Source organism: Ambystoma mexicanum, chromosome 2q (genome assembly GCF_040938575.1).
Source record: "Ambystoma mexicanum isolate Mex_15411 chromosome 2q, UKY_AmexF1_1, whole genome shotgun sequence".
Lineage (NCBI taxonomy): Eukaryota > Metazoa > Chordata > Amphibia > Caudata > Ambystomatidae > Ambystoma > Ambystoma mexicanum.
The window spans coordinates 738453586-738480090 of NC_090924.1; the positions used below are offsets into that span (position 1 = coordinate 738453586).

At 45.3% G+C, this 26505-nt stretch overlaps 1 protein-coding gene and 1 long non-coding RNA gene across 8 annotated transcripts in view; one reads left to right on the top strand and one right to left on the bottom strand.

Moving 5' to 3' along the window:
* The window catches only part of RNF32 (ring finger protein 32), a 567839-nt gene that overhangs the window by 181720 nt on the left and 359614 nt on the right, over positions 1-26505 (top strand). For all 7 annotated transcript variants that reach the window (XM_069647959.1, XM_069647960.1, XM_069647962.1 and 4 more), the window contains one exon: positions 25446-25588. In XM_069647959.1, the coding sequence (XP_069504060.1) occupies positions 25446-25588 (143 nt within the window). The remainder of the gene's footprint in view (positions 1-25445; positions 25589-26505) is intronic.
* The window catches only part of LOC138569725 (uncharacterized), a 329355-nt gene that overhangs the window by 154718 nt on the left and 148132 nt on the right, over positions 1-26505 (bottom strand). The window lies entirely within an intron of this gene.

Genomic DNA, 26505 nt, shown 5'->3' on the forward strand with positions numbered 1-26505 from the left:
CCCACCTTGAAAATGGGCATACAACCACAATCATGTAACGTGTCCCATTACACCTTTCTCCCATGTCCGCGTAGTCGATATTTAGCTCTCTGAATGGCCCAATTGGTTTTGGAATTGTTCCCTTGAGCGTGCGTAATGTCATTCCTGAACTGTATATCTGGCATGTTGTGCACTCCAGTGTCAATCTAGATAAGTGCTCCTGAAGACAGGGCACAAACCACTCTTCCTGTATCTCCGCTGCAATGTGTTGTTTCGTATTGTGTGCTGGGAAGTGTAGTTGTTGAAACGCTATTTCCAATAACTTTACTGGCATTACCACTTTTCCTGAGTTATTTTGTCGCCAGAGTAAGTCTGTCGCTGATTGGCTGCACCCTCGTTTCGCCCACATCACCTTTTCATCTGCACTTGCTCCTTCCTGTAACTCTAGTATTTGTGATATAGGCATTGTATTGTACCCTTCTGGAAGCTCCTCGTTTGTCTTGTGCTGCAGCATGTACTCACCTGCATCATATTTCTGAAACTATGAGGCTTCTTTGGCCGCCACGTCCGCTGCCGCGTTTCCTAAAGACACAACGTCTGTGTTTGACGTATGAGCTTGGCATTTCCCTATTGCTACCACTGTGGGGTCTCGTACTCCTTCAGTAAGTCTGCATGTTGCACGGGAGTCCCATCTGCTCGTCGAAACCCCCTCCGCCCCCATCTGGCCAGACCTCCATGTACTGTTGTCGTCATATAAGCTGAATCTGTGTAAATTGTCACCGCGCACCCTTTAGCTGCATGTAGTGCTTCTATTAGGGCAATCAGTTCTGCTGCTTGTGCTGAGTAATGTGATGGAAGGCGGTACTGCACTAGTGTCTCGTACTCACCGTCTTCTAATCTCACCACTGCCATACCCCCATGTTTTTCTCCTGTGTCCACGTCAATTGATGCTGACCCGTCTACGAAGTACACTTCCCCCTCGCACAGGGCATTCTCGCACACCACTGTGTCTTCCCCTCTTTCTCCTGTTGCACAATCGTGTTCCTGCATGTCTTCTAGTGTGCACGCTTCTGTAATGAATGTTGCTGGATTCACTGTCCTGCATCGTACCACATGGATATTGGCGCTGGACAATATTATTTCATAGGCGGTTGCCCGCTGTGTGGTCAGTGTACTCTTTGACCTTTCCAGTATTGCAAATAATGAATGTTCCACAAACAGTGTCACAGGGCATCCCATTACGATTGTGGCACTTTTCTCAATTGCTAATGCGGCTGCAGCGAGCGATGGCTCGCACGCGAAATGTCCTTGCATCACAGCATCCAAAGGGCCACTATAGTAAGCCAATGGTTTGTGTCCTAGGGACGTCTTTTGTGTCAGTACAGCTGTCATGAGTGTCCCCTTGCAGTGTGAGAACAGGTAAAATTTGCGTTCATAATCAGGGTTAGCGAGTACTGGAGCGCTTGAAATCAACTCTTTTAATGATTTGAATGAGGTTTTCATTTCTTCTGACCATTCTATTTTCTTGTTCTCTTGTTGGGACTCCTTGAGCGCTTGCAGTAAGGGTCTCGTGTATGCTGCATAATCTAATATCCATGCTCGGCAGTAGTTGCACATTCCCAAGAATTTCTGCATCTCCTTCACTGTTGTGGGTTCTCTTACTGATCTTATTGCTTCTACCCTGTCGGGAATTATTCTTTTTCCATCTTTTGATATTAGCTGTCCCAAGTATAGTACTTCTGTCAGATAGTATTGTAGCTTTTCCTTGTCTACTTTGTACCCCTTGTTAGCCAACAGGGTCAGGAGTGTTATCGAATCTTTTCGGCATGTTTCTTCATCCTGTGCACAGACGAGTAGATAGTCTACGTACTGAATGATTGTGCTCTCAACTGATAAGTTTCCTAAGTCTTCATGTAGTATGCGGTTGAATATGCTTGGGCTCTCACAATATCCCTGTGGTAATCTACAATGTTCATATCTCTTCCCCCCTAGTGTAAATGCTGTCAAGTATCTGCTTTCTTCAGCCAAGGGGATGGAGAAAAATGCGTTTTTCAAATCGACCACTGTGAAATGTGATGCCGTTTTTGGGATGCTGCATAATATTGATGCAGGGTTCGGGACCAAAGGGAACTCTTTCTGAATTACATCATTTAGGGGGCGTAAATCCTGGATCATTCTCCAAGACCCTCCCTTTGCTTTTTTAATCGGGTAAATGCATGTGTTACATGGGGAGTTTGAAGGCACTATTATCCATTGTGCTAGTAGTGCATTTATTGTCTCTTTTATCCCTTCTTCTGCTTCGCGGGACAATGGATATTGTTTCACTCGGGGTAGAATTGCTCCTTGTTTGAGCTCTATTATCACTGGTTGTACTCCATGCAACAACCCTACGTCATGGGGGCCTGTTGTCCACAAATTATTTGGTACTAGCCTCATGTCATCATCGAAGAATGACGGTGGTGCTCCCACCACTGCCATCAGCTGGACAGGGATTTCTCTAGCCTGAGTTAAAATGTCACAGGGCATTGCTATTTCCATTACTATTTCACCATCCCCTTCCGAATCTGAAAAGAGATCCTCATCAGTTAGGTCTCTCGGGGCAATATTGGCATTGGTACACAGTACTGTACGCCACTCACGCCCGTCTATATCCATTCCAATCACCGAGATCCTTTTCGCAGATACCTGTACAGCGTGCAAGTCTAATGATACCACTGATCCTGGTGCTATGTCAGGATGCACTATTGGGCGGAAGAGGAACTCCGCTGGTATTCTCCAATCCATTCTTTTGAGCTCAGGAACTATGAGGGCCAGCGTCTTTAGTCCTTCAATAAACATTCTCTCGTCCACTGGCAAACCACGTATTTCTGGTGCGGTTGTGTGAGCCTGTACTACCAGCATTACACGTAACGGGCATATTCCTGGTGTTGAACACACTATACCCCTCTCAGTGAATGATATCGTCATATTGAGTTTGCTAAGAAGATCCTTTCCTAGTAAATTTATTGGCGAATGTTCATAATACAGTAAGGGTGTTTTTACAGTTTTACCCCCTACTGTCACATCCAATGCTTCTGTGTAAGGAACTTCAATTACAGCCCCAGAGAACCCCTGCGTCTCTAACTTCCGGTTAGATAACGGGAACCGGCCCTCCCTAATACATGATTTCTCCGCTCCCGAATCCACCATGAATATGAACTGCTTGTCTCCTATCTGCGCCCCTACCAATAGTTCCTCTGCTGCATCTTAGGTGGTAGATAGAACTGGACACGCAAGTGTTCTCTGTGGGTTGTCCTATGCGGGGTGTCTCATTGACCCCCCTTGGTTGAACACGCTCCCTGAAACCACTGACACGCCGTTATAGGGGGCTGGTGCTGGGGCTCCGTTGGCTGTTGTTGCGAAAGGGTTACCTAACGTGTAGTGCATGGTGTCATTGTTTTGTGGGTGATTCTGTGTTCTGTATTGATGTCCCTGTTGTTGCTCATTGTACCCCTGGCCTGGGTTTCTTTGTTGTTGTCCCATTGGGAGACCATATGGGCTCCCCGGATAGGGATGGCCATAATGTTCTGCCTCTGGGAATCCGTTGTTTGGTCTGTTTCTGCACTCCCTAGAGTAATGCCCCCACCTCCTGCAGTTCCAACAACTCCCTTGCGCTCCTCTGGGACCCTGCCATCCATTTCCTCCCATTCCCCCTTACCCCTGTCCACCTCCTCTTCGGCCCCTGTACCCACCTTGTCCCCCTCGAGGGGCCCACTCTTGCCACTGCGGACCTCCGCCCTCCGCCCTGCTCCTGCTCATTCCACTGCTGCTGTCCTGCTCCTGCCCAATTAGTTGCCATTCTTACTTGTATTGCTACCAGCCCCTCCTCTTCCTCATCTCCCTCCCTGCTGTGTGGGAGCACGGCTACTGCTGCTGCGACCTTCACCAACTTTGTCTGCACTAGTTTCGCTTCGTCTGCCAATCTTTTCTGCGCCACCTCCTTCTCTTTCTTTTATTCTCTTACAGTGGTGCACTATTATGCTCTGAATTTCAGGCCATCCTTTCGCCTCAATACCTCCTATCTTGTCGAGCGCCTTTTGCACCTCTTTTGGGAGCCCCCTCTTTATAATGAAGTAAAATAATGATGTCGATTGATACCAGGGCGTGCCCGTTTCTGCTCTCCACATCTCTTGGACTCGAAAAATGTAATCCATAGCATCTTCCCCGTCATTCATTGTACACTGCATTACTGACTGCAAGTCTGGTGTATCTGGAAAAGTTTCCCGCAAAGCATCCCACACCCTTGCGCGCACTGTGTTAAAGGAGGCACCATCATGGCGATCGCAGTCTAACGTTACTCCCGGGAACCCAGCCTTCACCCATACTGTCAGCCTGATCCCCTACTGCTGATACTAGCAAGCTCTTCACATCCCCTATTGCTAGGGGTACTCCGGCTGTGCGTTTCTCAAAGGCGTATATCCACTTGCTCGCCCCTCCGGATAACGGGGGCAATAACTTTAGTAAGTTGGCCTTATCCATCTGAGCCCAGGGTATGTAATTCGGCCTCCCTCCTCCCCTATGTATCAGCAGGAGCTGTAACTTTCCCTTCGTCGTTGCATCTGTGTTTCCCTTCATTCCCGATTTTCCCAACAATGCCATTTTCCCCACTCGGTTCCTTAATCGCCACGTCCACTCCTCATCCAGTGTCCTCATTGAGCATGCACCATCCAATCCTTCGCTTCCCCCTCCCATTGCCATACTTAACCTTTCGCTTTCTTCCAACTCATCCCTTATATCACATAGTAACTCCTCCCTATCTCCTAAAGGTCTCTCTTCATCGTCCATACATCCCTCTCTTTCCTCTAGTTCAATTATTCGGGTTGGTTCTTCCTGTATTCTGAACAGTATCTCGCCTTTTTTCCACCCTTCTTCAAATGTTCTACTCTCGCTCTGCTGTCTAGACGTATGCTCTGACCTGGCTGCATTAAGTGCAGTCCGCTCGCATATGCTTTTTATCCTCGAGAGCTCATCTTTGGCTATAGAGAGCCTTGATTCTAGATCGTCTGTTAGTTTTTCTATGTCCACCCTTGGTGTGCTCACCTGGGCTCGCTCCCTATTACTCTCGTATGGAGGGGGTGCTGTTAGCCTTTGGGTTGTAGTAGTTGTCGGTGGGGGCACATAAGTAGGGTCACTGTACCCCTCTGCGGGCACTGGCTTGTTTAGTATTGGGTACAACCTTGTTACCTCTATTGGTGGCTCTTCTTCTGGCAATACTCTATCATCTTTTTGTATCATTAGTGGATTATCAGTGGTAGATGGTAGATCAGGATCTAATTCCCTTGCCTTAGGCGGCGGTATCGCTTCAAACAGCCTCCAGAGATCTAATATTTCTCCTATTATGCAACTGCTTCCCCTTGTATTTCAAACAAATGCATGTGGCTACCATATCTAGGACACTCTTGTCAAATGAACCCCCTTCGGGCCATATCTGAGGCAACCCCTCTCCCTTCAACTCTGTGATCCATTGGTCATGATATTTCTTAATCCGTTCCGCGTACCCAGGTAGGTTCTTGCAAATATGTGATAAGGGTGTTTCTGCCCCCATAGCTTGTGCCCACCTGGTACTTATGTATCTCTATGTATCTCGATATCTCAATATAAACTTGTCACCATGTAAGTTCGCGTATTTTATGTCTTACTGAATCGTGGGGGCCTTCGTGTTCCTCCCTCCGCCTGCACACCAGGAGATTGGCTGCGCACAGCCTCTATTCTATTCTCTTTGGGGGGCACGTACAAGAGCAAACCATCAGTAATCTCAACAATGTTAACCCAAAAATCAGAAAGGTACACACTCACTTCACCTTATTACTCTTGTCTTTATAAAGCTTGTCTGGCCACACTTACCATGACCACTCAATGGCTATACATTTATGACCATTTTTACACAACCATTACACCAAATTATCTCCTGACACATACGATGTGCACACACCCTTCTGTAACACTCTATTCACAGTTCAATTTGCCCTCCCTTTCCTCCCTGGCCGGCTGTCCCTGTCCGTCTTATTCAGATGTGTATATATATATATATATATATATATGTTTGATCTTCAATTTTGGAGTAAAACTCTGTCTCTTTACTTTATCTCTTTGGTTTTGTATTGACCCACTTTTATTTTTCCCGTAACCCTAAAGGAAAGAATAGAAAGAATAGCAGTCACTAATATATTCTGCGTGTCTCCCTTTGCCAGACACTTTTATCTTATTTTCCACTTCTTCATATATTCCCAGTACTAGTCAAGATAGCACTATGCGGCGCCGCCTTCCACCCCCTCTCGGAGCTAGGTTCCCGTCACTTTTTATCTCTTATTCACCTCTTAATCCTAATGGCCATATGCAAAGAAAAAGCAAAGAAAGTTTAAGATGGTCTTTAGCCGACCCAACGTGCCCCTTTTCACCCCGCCTCATTCCCTGTCCTAAATTTCCTCCTCTACTCCCTTTATGATCGCTCGCACTCAATACTCACGTGCCCGTCTTGAACCGAGAGTCTCCGAAACTGGGTCCGTCCAGGCAGTGCCGCCGTATGCTCAACAGTCAACCCCGGCTCCGGCGAGCGGTACTCAAAGGGGATTTTTCAACCGGGATCCCGTACCCTCTCTCTGTTGAGTGCGCACTTCTGAGCGTACCGGTCGCCGTTGGCGGGTAGCCTCCCGGAGCCGGCGCACCGTGCGTATCCCTTTTCGACCGGAGATTTTCGTGCCAAAGGGGACGGTAGGGATATGTTGGGAGAAAAATAATAATCACGCTTTCGGGGTCACCGCTGAAGGCAAGCGTCCCCAACCAGCACGATCCTCCCCGCAATGAGAGACAATGATGAACTCTCCCAGGATGGGAATAAGGCCAAGACAAAGTGCGGGTGAGCGTAAATGGGAGTTTATCAATCAGAATAGGGCATGCAAAGAACTCTGCAAACTCCGAGAGCGCTCTGTCTGACAATAGCAAAGACAGGCGTATATATTTACAAAAAACGTCATTAGAACCTACATACTATAGGGGGCACAAGTTCAATGGGATTGGGTGGCGACGACTAGCTATAGGTGCTGCTGCGATGTGGTTGGCCTTGGCTGGAGGACGTTCCTGGTCAGCCTCGTGGGTTAGGCTGGGCCTGGCAGGTCAGCTGGGTTCATCCGGGCGGTGTCGTTGTGCCACTGTGGCCAGTGTCAGAGATGAATGTCTTTTCCTGACTTCTTTGCCCTAGGCCATGCACACCGCAGTCATTCAGTCATTGCAATATTATCTTCTTTAGTAAATCTTCCAATAGGTTATTCTACAGGTTAATGCAACACAGGAGGAATGCACCTTGAGAGGGGTTTGATGGCGATTCATCAGTACATGGTTACCGGTGTCCTGTTGACCGGGTACCATAGGTCGTGGGGCTAGGTCTCAGGGCATGGGACAGGCTGGGCATGTCCTCCTGTCTTGTTAGAAGTCGTTATGAATGTGCTGCTGTAATGTTGCCATAATATTGGGTGTCCTAATTTTACAGGGGCCATTAACCTAAGGTGATCCGGTGGGTTGTGGGGCTTCAGAGAGGGTGCCTCTGGATTTTTGTATTCAGGCGGAGGTTTACGGCTGGGCTGTAAATAATGCAGGTGGCGGGCAGTGGCCTTGGGTGCTGCAGAGGGAACTACAAATCTTTGAAGCGGCTCCAGCCTAGTTGGGGGAGGTGGAGCAGTGCGGCGCGGGCCTCTGCTCTCTTGTCTGGCAGGCTTTGCTGGGAGGGAGGGGGAATGGCCTTGCAAATACTCACAAAGGTATTTTCCTCGTGTGTTGCCGATTTGAGGTGGAAGCATCACAAACATTCAAATGATATACAATACTGATTGAGTCATTCCAAAGCTCACATTTTAACATTGCCACTGCCTCTCGAATATAGCTAGTCCGAGCACATTATTTGTACACTATGTTTTAACAACTACAGCATTTTGTTATATGCATATACATTTGCAGTAAGTGAGGTAGTAGTGAGATTGGTGGAGCGCAAAGAAACGACTCACCACTGTACGTGACGGTAGTGGCACATAAGGGGCTTGGGCACACACATGAAGAGTGCATTGTCGTGCACCCTTTACATTATCCCTTAATATGGTTGCATTTGTCTTTCTTTGCACTCTAGCAGCATTAGTTTGGTTATGGCGCAGGACCGTGGGGTGTAAGCTTTTCAATGATACGCATAACAAATAACCCCCCGGGACACTTTTACTATTAGCACATAACTGCAGTGGTGTGGGTGCTTTATTGCTTATGCCATGTGAACGAGCGTTCTGCCATATCTATACATTTTACAGGTTTTCTAATCAAAAGAGGTTTGTGGAGAAAATGCGCCCATCGCAGGTAGTTTTGGCATTAGTATTTGGGAACTCTTGCTTTTATCCGAGGGCCATTTTACAGTTCTCTTTCCACCCAGGCTCTACTGGTCGGGTCATGCTGGGAGCAGCGATACACTGCGGAAGGTGAAATGTTAGTGTTGGTATCTTACACTAGCTCATGTCCGTCTTGTTCGTGGGAACGGGCTCACAGCGGATCTGCCAGGGAGCTGCGGCCACAGGGATACTTGAAACTCTCCAAAGTGGGGGCCGCGCTGCAGTGCGCCGAGCTCACACCATCTTTATTAGACAAAATGGTTCCTGAGGCCTGGCTAAATTCAATATGTTTGGGCAATGCCTTCAGCAGGTGAGCCATCCACCACCTGGGCCCTGGCGGTAAGGAGGGGACCCCTGATGAGCCATGGCCCTCACCGGTGGAGGGGATGTAGGCGAGGGGGGGGTCTTTTGGACCAGTCCTCCCCTACACTATGCTTAGTAGAAGATAGACCGTGGCAAGCGCCACCTTTACATATCTACCTCAACGAAGCACATTATACAAGTGCGACTCCACTTAACACAAAAGCAGAGTTAACTCGGGTTACTAGAGGTCAAACAGGACATGATTCGTATTCCAGCTGAAACGAGAAGAGATCGCTGAATCGAAACTCAGCAGAGGCAACGTGAGCCAGGAAGAGCCAAGGTCAGACCAATAGAAGGAGCGAACAGTAGCTTTGCGGAATCTAAACCTAAGAACAGAATAGCCTATCTCAGGAAGGCCGAGATAAGGAGGCATAGGCAGGTGGCAAGCCTAATAAGAATTCAATGCCAAATTGAAGATACTGGGCAGATTCACGGTGTGAGCAGCACGTGACCATCCGAGCAAGAAGAAGCACAGGTTCACACCTACGCCTGGCTGTCGCCCAGACAGAGATATCATAACTTTTTCTGACAAGAAGATACAGTTTCAAGGCCAACCACAGCCAACTAATTGACACATAGCCACTAAAGTAATAATTGATTGGATGGAGGCCCGGTGAATCTTGGGGCACCCTGCACCTGGCTGACCATTCTGCGTGCTGCTAAGTAAAGTGGAGATTTATGCATGGGGTTGAAGCCAACCCAATCGCAATGGACCAAATAATCTAGGGTCCTATAGATAGTAGAACCAATGGAACGTTGTACTCTTAGTGACGTCTACAAGACGCCCACCTGATAGTGTTTATCCAATCCTCACTCCTCTACCATATACAGAAATAGTATCTATAGTAAAGTTACCTTTTCCTAACCAATAGAATTGCATGTTAATTTTTGAGCGTTACACGTCGATGATGTCGAGCTTTGGGTATAAATGTTACTGTTTGTATGAAGTTCGAGGGAGTTGAAGTGAGACGAACTATGGCATCACTGTTGATTTCCATGTTTCCCCGTTTTTTGTACTTGTCATTAAACATACTCCCCTTTGCCAAATCATTGAGTTGTCCTTATTGATTGGTGTTGGAGTAATATACCTGCATCCCCATCCATCTCAAAGGTGCAGCTATCTCGCCTTAAAGTACTGCGGAGCAAACCCCGACTCTATGGGCCGGCCGGGGGTCTCCCCAGTACATTTGGTAGCAGAGATTTGATGGTTATCGACTATCGATTATTTGACTAAAGTAAGACACCTATTGACCGTCGACATAAAGTAACTCTAGGTCTTCAACAATATCGCGAGTCCTTCAGCTGAGTAGACCGTTTAGCTCCCCATAGACAATGGTAGCGTAAGCAAGAGTCTGCAGAAAGGGCCTGAAGGGACCCGTTTTCCCACACTTCCCTTCCCATTCCTACGGGCAGCTGAGCGAGCAAAAAAGCTGAAGGAGGGGGTGACAAAGGCGGTGATCCTGAGGGTCCAGAGACAAACCATGCGAACGGTGAGTGAAGCAAAAAATGTTATGCTTTAGCAAATAGTGCTTAGAACAAGTAAAGGGAAAAGGTAACAGAGGGAGGAGTGAAAACAAAATATAGTTAGAAGTAGAGACGACTGTATATATATAAGGGGATAATGACCCGAGAGTAATAAAAGATAAATGAGAGGTTACCGGGGTAGACACCCGAGAAGAGAGAGGTTACCGGGGTAGACACCCGAGAAGTGAGAGGATTCGCCTTATCGCTACACTTTAATATAGCGGCTAGAAGAAATGTGTACCCAGAGTCCCACATAATGGGCAACAACTAGGCTACCACAAAGTTTGAAGACGTCATGAAAGGGGTACGTTTACACACCATGAAGGGGTAATGATTGGAGGCAGAGATATTTGTGTCCAGCTGGTGTCTGTCTAGTCTATTAAGTGTCTGTCTCATATGTTTCTTCGATTGTGACGGCACACATATGTTTTGAAAATGTTTAAGAGAACTGTTTTAAAATGTTTGCGATTCAATAGCTGAGACAGAATCGCACATGAATTGATGTTTTTTTTTAACAAAACGGTAGTATAACATTTTTTGTGGAAAATGCAGGTTGGAGCTTGCAATATTTGGTGCTCGCTCATATTGTCAGAAGTTGTTTAAACCACATGAAAACATTGACAAGTGTTGTATAAAAGGAAGGGGAACAGATTTAAGCATGGAGGACAAGACTCCATTAGCACACTTATGCAAGCAATTGCCAAAACGTGCACCAATGCTAAAGAAATATAGTACAGAGTGGGTTAAAGGTACCGCCCACAAGCTGTTTATACCATGGCCACAAAATGGGTCTTTATCCAAAGCCGTTTTACAGCATATGACAACATATTTGCACGCCGCATATACAGGAAAGAAGTTAGAAAAATGCCTTGCTGTTCTCGAGTTGTTGGAAATGTACGAACAGGTAAAGGAGGAAGAGCCGCAAACGGATTGGATACTTGATGTATGCACAGAGGGGGGTTAGATGCCTACCGCGCCACCTGCCCCGCCCGAAACAAAAACCGAAGAAAGTAAGGACGAGGGATTATACCCGATAAGGGAACTTAAAGTAGCCACGGGGTACAGCAACCCCACATATGAGTCACCTACACATAGTAGTGACGAGAATCAAGGGAGAGATAAGGACATGAATATTACCTCTGCAGTCCCAAGGGACAAGGGGAGACGCGATGATGAAAGGAAAGATCAGGCACAGACAAGTGCATCTCCCGACAAGGAGAGAGAAGGGAAGAGATGGAAAGGAAGCAAAGACAGAACTGATGAGATGGCATTCGCAAAAGACGAATGGATGGGAGGACAAATTTTATTGAAACTCGATGGGAAAGGCATTGATGACGCGAGACAAAAGGAGAGGTTAGATGAGACACAGAGGAAGGGGAAAGAAAAGGAGTTAAGAGACGAAAGGATAAGAAGGAAAGACAAACAAAGGCCAGAACAGCTATATCGCGAAGAGCAAGGAAAACCGCTTGATCGCAACCCAAGAGCAGCCTACGATCAAGACAGACGGAAACAGCAAAGATTAGAAGAAGAACAAAGGATACGTGAGAAAAGAATAAGGAGACAAAGAGATGAGGAAATTCGAAAGGCAGATGAACGTAGAAATGAAAAGAGAAAGGAAGAAGATAGCGTCAGAGAAGAGGCGTGGAAGCGCAAAGAATTTGATGATGATGTCGAACGTAAGCAAAGACAGAGCACACAATCCTGAATATCTGGGGAGAGAGGTTAAAAAACCCGCTCCAGTAGTAGATTGGGAAGACATCGAAGAATTCTTTCCTGCGTACGATTCAGTACCAGTCACGTCTATGGCAAACATTGATGATGACCTTGACACCAGAAGCATCGGGGAAACAATCGATAGAATATATGATGAAATAGGGCTAGAACAAATACCCCAAGGGGAGGGGGAAGACGAGCGCCTGCTAAGCACTCAGCTGTATGACACTGAGGAGCACATTCGAAGTAGTGGGAATAGAGAGCTATCCCTGGATAGATTAGAAATAAGCAGGAACAAGGAGTATATGAGAAGTTGCTTGAATTGGGGACAGACAATGTCCGACTCCGAAAGGGAAGAGCATGAACAAAACAAAGAAGGGAGGCGAAGTGCAAGGCCACTCCCAAGGGAAAAGGAAATAAGATGGTCAGACGCTAGTGAGTCTGCACCAAGAGCGTCGGAGTCTGCCACGCAGCCTGACCGATATGAAGAAGTATCTCACGGTCAGAGGGGGGGTGTCTTCACCACCTTATGTAGATCGACTAAGGACATTGCCAGGTAGACAGCGATGCGGGAATATTGCCCCTGCAATAGACAGAAGAACAATGAGTGAGAGAAAGAGTGCTATGCATTCCAATTTCCGCTACTAGAGAAGGGGGGGAGTAAGACCACAATATATTCCATGGCCACACATGGATCAAGAAAATTTGAAAAACAAGCTTCCAATGCTGACATCCGGAGCCGGAAAATGGATACATGAGTTAGAAAAAATTACAGGAGGCAACATGCTAGCTATAGAGGACATCAAAGGTCTTCTGATCGCCATACTTGGTGAGAGAGCAGACGATGTGTGGGCACGAGCAGGTTGCCCTGGCATAACCACAATTAATACTGCACATGACGGAGCACCATTTAACAATTGTAGAGCTGCAGTATGGAAAGCGTTACGAGTACTTTACCCAGATACTTTGGATATGTGAGCTATAATGACTCAAAAAATGAAGGAGTCGGAAGATCCGTTGATTTATATACAGAATTTCCAAGACGCGTGGATGCTTGAAACGCATGAATCTTGGACGAAATCTATGCCTGTGTTTTACCATATATTGTGCCAAGTGTTGCCAGAGCCGGTGCAAAAACAACTGAAGAAATTGGTGGGAATCGAAGCCAAACCTTGGGCAGAAATACAGTTGACAATCGCACATTATTGTAGACTGTTGCAAGAAAAGAATTGCAAAAAGGAAACGACTCATAAGGGTGAGGAAGCGAAGTTGGTGCAAAAGAAATTGTCAAAGTATGCTCTTGAGGGAGCCATGATAACTAGCGGCTGAATCAGGCATGCAGCAGGTGGCTAATCCACAGCAAAATAATCAGGGCAATACAGGATTCTATCCCAGGGGAAGAGGATTTAGGGGAAGAGGATGGCAGAGCAATCGGGGAGGTTTCCAAAATACTCAAGGAGGCATTCAAGATATGCAAAATGGTAACCAAGATATGTCAAATGGGCAAATGATCCGACCACCGCCAGTTTATTGGCTGTGTGGAATGACAGGGCATTTGGTGCGCACATGCAGAAGTCAAGGCATGATGCAGAACAGCCAAGGAACAGGAGCAGGCATGACAAATCCACCTGCAGGTTTGCAGCAGGGTGGTGCACAGAAACACACAGTGCAAAAACAAGCACAAGGAGCGCAGCAAGGGGTGCAACCACAAAGCATGGGGAATTTTCCACAAGGACAAACCCAACAGGCACCGCTGCAACTATCGCAGACCATGAACCCTGGAAGGGAGGTAACAATGGGAATGGGAGAAATCCACCAGCACACGGTGGGCTGAATGTATATATAAGTTAGGACAGCTCACTGGGAACCCTGATGTGCTCTATCCTATCAGTGACACCAGACCCTCATAGGGAACCTAGGGTGGATGTCGTTATAGGGGGTAAAGAATATTCCTTCCTAGTTGACACAGGTGCGACACGCTCGTGCATTTGTGAAGGCAAGTTTTCCTTGTCCGGTGAGGCCATAGATACTCAGAGTTTTACAGGAGCTCACAGTCGAGTTCCCTTTACAAACGCACTCCCAGTCTCCATAGGAGAATGCGAAATTAATGTACCTTTATTATATTCACGTCAGACCCCAGTAAATATTTTGGGTCGAGACTTAATGACAAAGTTGAACATGACAATTTCGTTCACGGAGGAGGGCATAGTATGCTCCACTCCAGGAATGCACTATTCAAATGTATGCAAAATGGTTAGAGCACACTCGGGACACGTAGCCATGATGGCCATACCATTAGAGCCAGAAATCTTCGCATATGGCATGTGTGTGATTATGGCAGAATTGCCAGGCCTTGCAGACAGGATCATGAGAACCCCTGATGAGTTTTTATTCAGACCAAGAATACCTATGCTTGAGGAGGAGGGACAAGTATTTCCCTTGATGATACACACAGCTGCAGTGCAAGGGAAAGTGGTCTTGGTTGACAGTTACGATGATGAAGGCAGACAATGGTGCGCGATAATTGCCATTGAAGAAGGATGGCGAGTGACTGACGTCGCCGATGACGATCTGTTTGAAGAAAAAGCAGAAATGGGAGAGACAATGGTGGAAGTAAGTCTCACCTTTTGGGTAAAAGAGAAGTACATCAGAGAATGATGTTGGCCCTAAAACGTCCTGAATATTTCGATCACGATATAGCTAAAGTGCCTGTCTCAGTGTGGACTACCAGACCCTAAAACGTGGGTCTCTTGAAGGGGGTTGGAGAGGTAAGGATTAAATTGAAACCAGGAGCAATTCTACCAAGAGCCCAACAATATCACATGTCCAAAGAGGCAGATGAAGGGATTTTTAAGACAATTTCTGCCATGATGGACCAGGGCATTTTAGTGACGTCAGAGTCACCATGTAATATGTCAGTGTATCCTGTCAAAAAATCAAAAGGAGGGTCTTGGCGTTTAATTCAGGATTAACGTCCAATAAATGATATTGTTGAGGCCGAGTTCCCTCTAGTCCCTAACCCGTCTACATTATTATGCAATATACCCATTGAGGCAAAATATTTCACGGTGATTGATTTGAAAAATGCATTTTTCTCAATCCCTTTGCACCGTGAATCACAAGATCTAACGTCATTCACGTTCAGACAAATGCGTCTGAAAAGCACAAGACTGCCACAGGGGTACTGTGAGTCCCCTTCTATTTTCAGCAGAGCCCTGCAGATGGATTTAAGCAATATTGCATTAAAAAGTGTCGTCCTGCAGAATGTGGATGACATCCTAATCTGCAGCACAACAGCAGAGCAATGCAGGCACTATTCTATTCAATTACTGACCATACTGGCTGAGAAAGGATATAAGGTTGACAAGGAAAAGTTGCAATATTGTCAACAGGAAGTGCTGTACATAGGCCAGCTGATCTCACATGAAGGAAAGAAAGTGACCCCAGAAAGGGCTGACGCCATATTGAACATGGCTAAGCCACACACGACAAAGCAGATGCAGAGCTTTTTAGGCCTATGCAACTATGTCAAGCTCTTACACTAAGCCTTTACTTCAGGCTCTAAAGAAGGCCCAAGTGATGAAAGAAAACATCGAATGATCTGAGGCCATGGAGAAAGGATTTGCTGAACTCAAAAGAGCTATTTGCACAGCTCCAGTTCTAGGGATCCTCAATTATGCAGAGGAATTCTACCTGTTTTCACACACAAATGGCATCGTCATGATGGCAGTGCTCACTCAAAGAACCTTGTTAGGGTACAAGCCCCTGGCATATTACAGCGGGAATCTGGACCCAGTAATGAGAGGCCACTTCCCATGCAAACAAAGTTTAGCTGCTGCAGCGTTCGCCATCGAGAAGGCTACAACCATTGTAATGGGATGCTCAATGACATTGTACGTTGATCACTCATTATTTGCCATTCTAGAAAAATCAAAGGGCACATTGACATCTCAGAGAGCTTCTGCTTATGAAGTGATCATATCAAACCCATCGATTAAAATAGTCTGATGTAAAATAGTGACCCAAGCCATGTTCATAACAGAGCCTACCACTGAAGAAGAGCTGATACATGACTGCGCAAATTATGAAGAATTCTATGATGAAATTCCCAGGGTGAATGAAAATACCTTGGCAGGAGGAGAGATTTTCTTTATCGACAGGTCTTCCAGAATCGACCAAAGTGATGGGCAAAGATACACAGGCGTTGCTTTGGTGAAGCACACACCAAATGGAGAATTTCGAGTGCTTCTTAGTGCGTGAATACCATCTCGTTATTCAGCACAGGCTGCAGAATTATTGGAATTGATACTCGCCATTGAGAATCGCACAGATCAGGAAATGACTGTGTACAGTGACTCCGCCTATGTGACATCAACAGTGCACTCAGGCTTAGCGCGCTGGAAAAGGAGGGGCTACCTCCGAGCAGACGGCATACCAGTGCAGCACGTAGCCTTATTGGACAGGTTGATTAAGGCACTACAGCTCCCAGTGGGCATAGCGGTTGTGAAATGCACCGTCCCACCAAGGGGACGGATTTTGTCTCACGCGGTAACCAAGCGGCAGACACGGAAGCCAAACGTATGGCATCCAAAAGTGGGACGATTATGGAAGTGGAAGTTGCCTGTACCAATGAAAGAATGTTGATTGCACGAACAACACCTGAAGCCTATAACAATCTTGGGCAAACGCAGTTAATGGAACTCCATGGGGAGGCACCAGGGGAAGAGAAGAACCTGTGGAAACGTTGAGGGTGTTCTTTAAACCCCTCTGACAGCTTATGGTGACAAGACAGCACTGGTAAACCAGTAATGCCTGTAGCCCTACTAAAAATAGCGCTGGAGCAATTACATTACCCAGCGCATATGACAAAGGAGAATCTAGCAGCAATGCTTGCGGAAGACTGGTTCATACCGAATTTAGCTGAGCATGTTGCATTCTTTATGGTGAACTACATAATCTGCCAGCAATTCACCGCTGGCACACATTAAAAGTTATGAGAGGAGTCATCCCCAGGCCAAATGGGCCTTTTCAGCACTTGCATGTCGATTACGTCGACATGATTCAAGTATGCAATGGGTACAGATACTTGTTGTGGTGTGTCCATTCTCTAGATGGATAGAGGCAGGTCCATGTACACACCCAAACACTACCCGTGCGGCAACATTTTTAGTGAGGGAAGTGTTCCCAGGCTGGGGGGTATGCAAAGTCACAAGATCAGATAATGGCTCTCACTTTGTTAATTCAATATTTGAGCAGATTAACTTTCTGCTTGGTATAAAGCACAAGTTCTAGTCGGCTTATCATCCACAAGGTAATGGGGACTGTGAGAAGCTCAACAGCTTGTTGAAGGAGAGAATAGCCAAGTTGAAGCTTACTCTGAAGAGGGGATGGTTGCACTGCCTTCCACTGGCACTGTATGCACTTTGGAACCAACCAGGCTCCGACCATCATCTTACGCCACAGGAAGAACAATGAGAACTCCCCTAACACCCCGAGATAGAGCTAGATGTGATGCCCAGTCAACAGGAGAGGGTTTAGGGTCTGAAATGCAAAACTATCTGAACTGCATGACATCTTGCCTTACTGTAATTTCAGACTAGCTGCAGCGACGACGAAAAGGGTGCAGCGCAGCACAAAACACAGAAGGAGACACTTCCTCAGACTCATTTCAAGGTCTACGTGTTCCACTCGTCTTCCCTGGAGACGCCGTCTTCGTGAAAAACCATACAAGGAAAAGGTGGGACGAGGCAAGATTAAACAGTCCTTTTATCGTAGAGGACTGCACTCCGTCCGCTGTGAAGCTACAGGGCAGGTGAGTATGGATTTTTCTCAGTGATATCAAACCCTACATTGGAGAAGGCCCCCTGCCTGCACCCCAACGAGAGGAATCGAGGAGCGACCGGGAAGAACCACAGCACGTGCAGACGAGATCCAGGACGAGAAAGAAGGACGCATGACCAGCAAAGTAAAGACAAAGAACTTTTTGCAAAGTTGTGGTTTAATTCGGACCTCTAAGCAAAAAAGGGGATAAGGACTTAAAAACGGATACTCTGTGCATCCTAGTTGCAGGGTGAAGAAGGAAATTGCGCATATAAACCACAACATATTCTGTTGATTTGAACTTTGGACTGAGGCACACTTCAGCCTTGATGAGAAAAAGACTATGACAAATTTTGACCGAGGATATTTACATTGGAAGCAAATACAGTATCCCGATTCATTCAGTACCGAGACCCTATTTGGAATCACTTATGGTATCCCACAGTAGAGACATCACAAAGGACGTGGTCACCTATTTCACCCTAGTGCTAAGATCATACCCGTCACTGGTAGGGAGGCTCACCAGTGTCACAGACTTTCTCCAAGATCCTGAAAACAAAAAAATAATAAGACAACTGCTTGCTGTCATTGCCGAACAATTTATTATACTCCCTGAGTACAGCGAGAAAGAATCAAATGTTCCCAACACAGGCGATAATAAATGAACTTGTCAACACACTGTTCTTTCGCATAATTGAAGACTGCCCAACTCTCATTGGAAGAACGACAGACACACTCACATTTCTTCGAGACCCAGCAAACGCTGATTAATTAAGCCATCTTTTAAATAAGATCGTCATTTTAGTCGCACTCCACGCGACCTGACAGTGCAGACATTGTTTACATCAAGGAAAAAACATACAATCCTGAAACCAGCAAGGCAGGACAGATGTCCCTGTCACCGGATGACAGCAGATTGGTGCACAATGTCCTTTTTCGCCTAGTAACTGACTTTCCAGAGCTGGTGGGGAGACTTATCGAGGTTGACGTCCTCACCTTCATCAGAGATTCAGCTAATGTCGCACAGATGGGAATGCTCCTGCATGGAATCATACTCCAAGTGGAACTTTCCAACCATCAGAGAGATTATCTGAGGAGATTTTAATAAAAGCCTTCCGCCGAAGGACAGATCGAAGGAGCAGATTCAAGAACTTCACTTGTTATACTTGTTGTTATTTTTTCCCTATTTCTTCATACTGATCAGTGTCCAATATATCCTCAGGACTGAAGCAGATTCGAGGGGTGGACTGGGAGCTTACCTACTTTGTACATGCACAGTAAAGGGACTTACTGAAGTATTCTTTTATTAGATTTTTTTCCCATAGTCTAGCAAAGGAACTGCATCCTGAAATAAGAGACAATTTGTCATTCACAAGAAGAGGGACACTTGTGAAGCACCTGACATTCATAGCGATAAAATCTGAAAGACGATATTGGTTAATGGAATATAATAAATTTGACATTTTGGCAAATTATCGAGATGGGGGTCCAGAGCAGCAACCTGGTCCTCCCACAAGCAGAGACGCACCCTCCCTTCTCTGGAAGGAAATGCCGTTGCCTAACACATAGAACCATAATGTACTTAGGCATCATATTTGTAATTATTTTTCTGCCATTAACAATCAGAACTGCATTCTTTATAGGTGCACAAAGCGTTCCAATTTCAGTGCAACCACCTGATGATACACGCATGAAACCCACAAAAGCACCCAGACCTTATATAGTCATTCCAGTCTCTAGAAAATCTGATGGTAGAGTAAATGAACTTGAAATGAACGTGATTAGTAGTGATATACACACACTCATGGTAACGAATGAGCAGGAAAGCCGGAGACAGGGTCGGCATGAAACGAATGAAGAAAACTCACTGACAACTACACGCGCACACACACACTGAATGCACACGAAACGGGCCTAGTATCAATGACCGCAGAACCACAAACGAAAGCAGCAGAGAAGATGAGACTGCCTGCCATAAAAACCTTCACAGAAGATAGTGTGAGAAAACAAGAAGAATTAAGAGAAATACCAACAGAAGCAGTCATATCAGAAACTCTTGAGAAAACAAAAGCCAACTCGGAAAAACTCTCTGCATGGTCACAAATGATAATGGACTTATTATTCCCACACATAGCCAGAGCAAGGAAACTACAAGAGGAATTGAAGAATAAAACAGCAGAGACTGTATTGACAAGCACACACGTTATAACATAAGGGACAAGTACCAGGTCTACAATACCGGACCAGTGTCAGGCTGGTTGGCATGGGCATTTGCACACAGCAGAGAAAAGATGCATGAGGACCAGAAAAGAGCTGCCAGACTCCTGTCCACTCAAATGGCGCAGATGAAGAGACCTGCAACAAGGACCAGGATACCTGAGGATCTGTCAGCCAGAAAAAGCCATTCAGACGCATTCAGAGATGTAGTTATAGCGAACTACAGGAAAACCTTAAGAATCAAGAGAAGCATGCATGAAGATGACAATGAACTAAACGACTACCTGGATAGCACTGCACATCTGAGAAACAACATTTGGTACAAGCACATGAAAGCAGTTGGAAGACGAAATTCAGAAGGAGAATGCTTTGTTTGTGCACTTCTACGGTACAGCATTGGGAAGTCCAAGATCTTCGTAGCTGTAGAAATTGATGTCCCGACAGCACACTGTCTCTCACACATAGCAATGTGCAATACCAGAGTCCAGTTCATGGGCAGTGATGCCTCATTGATATGGGCAACTGAGACAGCTTATCCCGATGAAGATGATTATGTTCAGGACATTAAGACGAGAAACAGAGCTCACACTAGGAATCATGTGATCAGGTACGAGAAGCCTGGAGTTAAAGGAGCAGGAATAAGATAGGACGTGAACCCACAACTAAATGTCCAAGGAAAAACTCCAGAAGAGGCTCAAAATTGGAAATACAGTGGCCAAATGCAGATTTGGGGAACAATGCTTTCACCAGACAGATGGGAAAAAGGAGTAGTGATCTGCAGAGCATAGATGGTCCTCGGAGCCTGCAAGGAGGCAATTGAAAACTCACAAAGACTGTGCAAACCACTATGGCCTAAACTTACAAAATTACTAACATGGGTCGAAGACCGAGGAGGACCTTTGCAGATAGTGCCACTAGAAAGTCCGAAATTGTGCTTCAGAAACAATGGCACAAGAAACATGGGGGATAATCAAAACTGTGGACACATTTTTGAGGCTCCAGGAATGACTCGTAGGACTGCAGTGATCATGGATCATTATTGGGCAGGTGGACCCAAAGCATACATCAGACTGCCAAAAAACTGGGGAGGTATTTGCACAATAGTGAACATCCACTTTCCAGCATTAGTAATCCCGAAAAGTGACCTGAATATTAACAGTTTTTCAAAAGCAGATGCTCACCTGAGGAAGAAGAGATCTGTAGAAGTGATAACTCGAATGAAGAGAGAAAATCACTTTTCCGCCAAATCAGAAGAAGGATTTCATGCAATCCTATATGAACACAGGCTGTTCAGCCTCACCTCATCAGTGTTCACAACGATCTTCATGCCAAGAATCCAAGTTGGAGTAAATACTAAATGGTTGCAGATAACCAGATGGGAGTTACTGCAAACCATCAACACAACAATAAAAGGATTCAATACAATCAAGGAAGAGCTAAGAGCAATCCGACTGATAACTCTCCAGAACAGATATATACTTGACATGATCACAGCTATGGATGGAGGAGTTTGTGCAAAAATCGGAGAATCGTGTTGCACATTTATACCTTCTCACGACAAAGAAAATGGAACTCTAACAGAATCTATAGGAATGCTGAGGAAGCTACAGAACCAGATGATCGATGAAACTGACGAAGTTGACGATGGAAGCTGGTTTGGATCACTATTTTCATGGGTCCCACAATGGATGGCAGACATATCCAAGTTTCTGGGAGCCCTGCTATTGATGATATTTCTAGGATTTTGTGTCATCAAGATAATAATCTTGCAATGCCAGAAAACTGCAAAGAAAGCCATAGGGATGAAGATCATGATTGATGTCAAACCAGGATGGAACCCCAGAGATCTGACTGATGAAGAAGTAAGAGACTTTGTAAAGGCTAGCAAGCACGTACCAGAACATACAAAGTTTCTTTATCCCAGAAAACGCAGAAATTATGAAGGGAAATTGATTTACTGCAGCCCAAATGGACAATGTCAGCTGATGACATGGAACAATGACGAACATGTAAGGACAGCAGGAAGCCTGAGAGGAGTGATGAAAATATGGACTCCAAAGAGACACTTCTTCAAACAATCATGTACAAACCCAGAAGATGAAGAAGGAATGAACCCAGAAGATGAAGTGAAGATGAATACAGAAGAACCAAGTAAGATGAATCCAAAAGAGGAAGCGGAAGTGGTTGATGAATCGACCAGAGGGGGGGGAGTGTAGAGGAGGTCCCAAATAAAACCTGCACTCCAGTCCCCCATTTTGAAGTACCAGGAACATTCGCACCAAAATATGTGACGTATGATGAGCAAATAAACCAGCAGAGAGCCGCAGTAGGGCTCTGCCCAGTGCCTATCGGGAGACCAACACCTGTTGAAGTACCAATACCTAGGAAACCATGGACAGTAAGGTATCCATTGAGAAAACCCTACCAGCAAGTAATCCTCTCACTCCGCTACCATATACAGAAAAAGTACCTATAGTAAAGTTACCTTTTCCTAACCAATAGAATTGCATGTTAATTTTTGAGCGTTACATGTCAATGATGACAAGTTTTGGGTATAAATGTTACTGTTTCTATGAAGTTCGAGGGAGTTTAAGCGAGACGGACTATTGCATCACTGTTGATTTCCATGTTCCCCGTTTTTTGTACTTGTTATTAAATGGACTCCCCTTTGCCAACCATTGAGTTGTCCTTATCGATTGGTGTTGGAGTAATGTACCCTCACCCCCATCCATCTCAAAGGTGCAGCTATCTCGTCTTAAAGTACTGCAGAGCAAACCCCGACTCTACAGGCCGGCAGGGGGTCTCCCCAGTACACTTGGATACAGTTTACAGAAGCATCACCATCCCACATGGGCTAACGGTCCACAAAATTAAATGCTTAGTCCAGTGTCAGTTTCCACACACTGTCACTTTGGCACTGAGCAACCCGTTTCCCCCAAGGGCTAAAAGCAAACCTGGGGCTCCAGTAAAGTGTTAAGGCGTCAAGAGGATGTTGAGCCATTTGTGTCAAAGCCCTGAACCATCTAAGGGTTTGCTTCCAAATGTCAGATGGGTATCACTAAACAGATAATAACCAATTGTCCTCTTGGTTGCAATTTTGGATGGAAGAGAATATATTGTCCAGCCTGTCAGTCTATTTAATTTCCATTATTGGCTTTTACATGGCAGAAAAGCTTAAAGAGGAATTAAAGTGTCTACTCATTGCTATGGTTTTATGATATGATAGTTTATTTATATAGCGCCTATACACAATGTGTTTCAAAGCAAGGGAGGGAACAAGGGAAAATCCAATGAGGTTCTTACAGGCCATGAACAGTAAGGATATGCAATTAACTATCGTACTCGTCCTGACAGCATTTCAGATAGTGCAAGAGCTAAGACATAGATAAGGAAGGGGCGAGTGGGAAGAAAATGGAAACGGGCAGGCGACTACTGTACTAGGCCTGACAACATTTCTGGTAGAGCCGCAGAAAAATAAAAGGTTAGGGAGAGGGGTGCAGAAAGGGAGGGGAGGAACAAAACAAGCGACTAGTGCAGGGGGGGAATAAGTAAGGGGAAGGGGGGAGGGGGCAGAGGAGAGGACACAGACGAGGTTGCTATCATACTAGGTCCAGGGACAATTCTGATAGAGTAAGTGCATAGAAGAAAGTAAGGGGAGGAGATAGAAAAAGGGAAAGGAGGAGAGAACAGATAGTAAGCAGTCAAAAATAGTGGCGAAGCAAGAAGGGAGAGTGAACATGATTGCAGAAATCGGTAGTAACACATAATGTTGCAAGCCAGGATACCAAGATGAAGATGGGAACAGCATGATTCAGGGCCACTGTGAGTACAAGATGCAAAGGAAGTCCAGCATGAGAGTTGAGAAAGGGTAACAAACTGTGAATCGATGAAGTCCATAAAAGTAAAATCTAGCATTGGCCACAAGACAGTGATGATGAAACCAAAATATATCAGGACAAACTCCTGCAGAAGTAGGCTGGAGCGTGGGAGGGGGAGCAGGGTAGAAGAATCAAGCAAAATAGGCAACACCTGTGTGCAATAAGGGTGAGGGGCACAAGGGAACATCATGGGGGTACCAGCAGGGGTGGGGATGGCCTGTGGGGACAGTGTGGGTAAACACATGTTGGTGCATTCTTACCTGCTGTGTGAGCAGGGGGTCGGGCCCTGGGTCCTCCGGTACGAACAGGAACTGCCCTTTTCTTCGTCATCCCTTCGCTTCGGACACCCAGGCGAGAGACGCCCTTGATCTAAGAGTTAAGAGCAGGAAAGAAGAGGCAGGGCTAAGAAGGTGGGTGGTGCTTAGGCCAGGTCACCTAAATCCACTTGCACCTGCTCCCATCTGCAAAGGACAAGAGGCTAAATGGCTCCTTAAGTATGGAAAAAGAGCAGCAACCAGGAAGGCACCAGGTGGGCGGGGCTTGCTAAAAGGGGAAAGAGAGTGGCAACCTGGAAGGCGCCAGGTGGGTGGGGCTCAGGCCGGGCTACCTACATCCACTTGCACCTTCTATGCTAATAATAGGAGGGCCACACCCCAAACAGTTCATTGCTTAATTTCGGAAGATGTTTTTTATTTTCATTTCAATGGAGAGATTTTCCTACAGGTTTTCAGACAAATCCTTGCAGCATTTCAGTTGAAATTTGATGTACTCTGTATCTGGCGAGGGACTTCAGTATTTAATTGGATATTCTCGAAACGTGTCCACAGGTTGTTTTTTTAACCCTAGCAAAACAGCTGAAGCCACTGTTGTCTGACAGACTGTTTCAAGTATTTCTCAATCTTAGTAATTTCACAGAGCCCCTATTTCTAAGAGGCTTATTATAACAAAATCCAAGAAGTATCTGCAAATTTCCCAAGGGTAGATGCATGGGGTACTCCAGACACCTTCGACATATATTATCCTTTTGGTACTTCCTCAAGGGGTGAAGTTTAATGTATCCTTCACGGTCTGGATAGTTTGTTTACATTTATGCTACCCAGTCTTCCCAGTGGGTTTTCTATGACTGCATCCTCAAATAGTTGGGAAGGAGTGAGAGAGAGTAAATAAACTTTACCTTCACTCTACACTTGGTAGATGTCTTTAAACTCCCTCCTTTTCAACACCAATCTTACCATTCCGATTGCTGCATACTCTGTCTAACATTTGGAGCAGTTTATTAAAACTAACGGAGCTGGACGTCTGACTATTCTGATATAAATAGTGTCCTTGAAGAGGCCAACAAGACCTAGTTGCAGTGGAACACAAAATGTCCTGCGAAGACTAACCACTAAATGGAGTAATATTCTTAAGTAGTGGTAAAGGAGGGAATCACCATGAATCTTTCTCAGCAATATAGTTCTTGTTTAATGACTTTTCATAATGTTTTTTTCTGATCTTGTTTGATTTTTGTTGAAACAATATTTCTACTTTCAATGTTTTTGTTGTTAAGCCCAAAAGTTAGGACTAGTTGAAGCTCCACCTTCTCCTCTAACAGCGGAAGAATGGACAAAAGTGAAGCAAAGATCCATCCAGCATGGCGATTCAATGCAGCCTTGTGCGATATGCCGAGAAGAATTTGAACTACAGCCGCAGGTATGGCTAAACTCTGGGACCAAAAACATGTTCTTAATAAGTAATTTACAACTTCCGTAGTCCTCTAGCACAGAATGTATGACGCATCCCATTTCATGTTGCTCTCTTTTTAAATCTGCCCCATTGCAAATTGCGCATGGAGGAAAGGGCCAACAATGTTAATATGTTGATGATCAATTTAATTTCAGTGCCATGCATCTAAAATGTTGTTTGTAGCTTAAAATATGTAGCATTTTCTAATGAAACCTGACACATAGACCTTCATTACTTGTTGAGAAGATTTTTATAATTAATTACTGCATGTGAGAAATTAGTTTTGCCACATTTGTTAATTCTTTAAATCTGTCTGGTTATCCCTATCGTGAGGGTAACCAATGCAGATTTTCAGAAATATTGCATGCAGTATATCTGAAAATCCACATGCATTTTATAACAAATCTTTTCAAAACACAAAAGGGTCATGTTGGACCTTGCTCTGCAATACTTTGCAAATGAGATGGAAGGTGGAAATAAATAGTGCCATGTTTTTACCCCCGTTGGTTGTCCACATGCAGCAAGTTGCCTTTCCTTGATTGAAGCTAAGCACTTTCAACTTAAGCGGTCTTTTTAAAATTGAGTGGCAGTGAAAATTGGAGTACATTATGAGGAAGTTCACCACATAGTGCCATGATTTTCATCATATCCCACCTGCCAGAGTACAAATTCCACCCCATAGGGGGTCCTAATCCCCAACCGAGGTTGTGGCAGGCTTTGCCGTAGAAAATAGTGCTACACTTGATGCAAGGCTCTGGAAATAGTTGGATCTCTGCATTTAGTACAAGAGGAAACCACTACCCATTAGTACCTGACAGGTTTAGTATTGGAAGTCAATATTGTCATGGACCTACCCCCAGAACATCTATGAACCAATTCCTGTT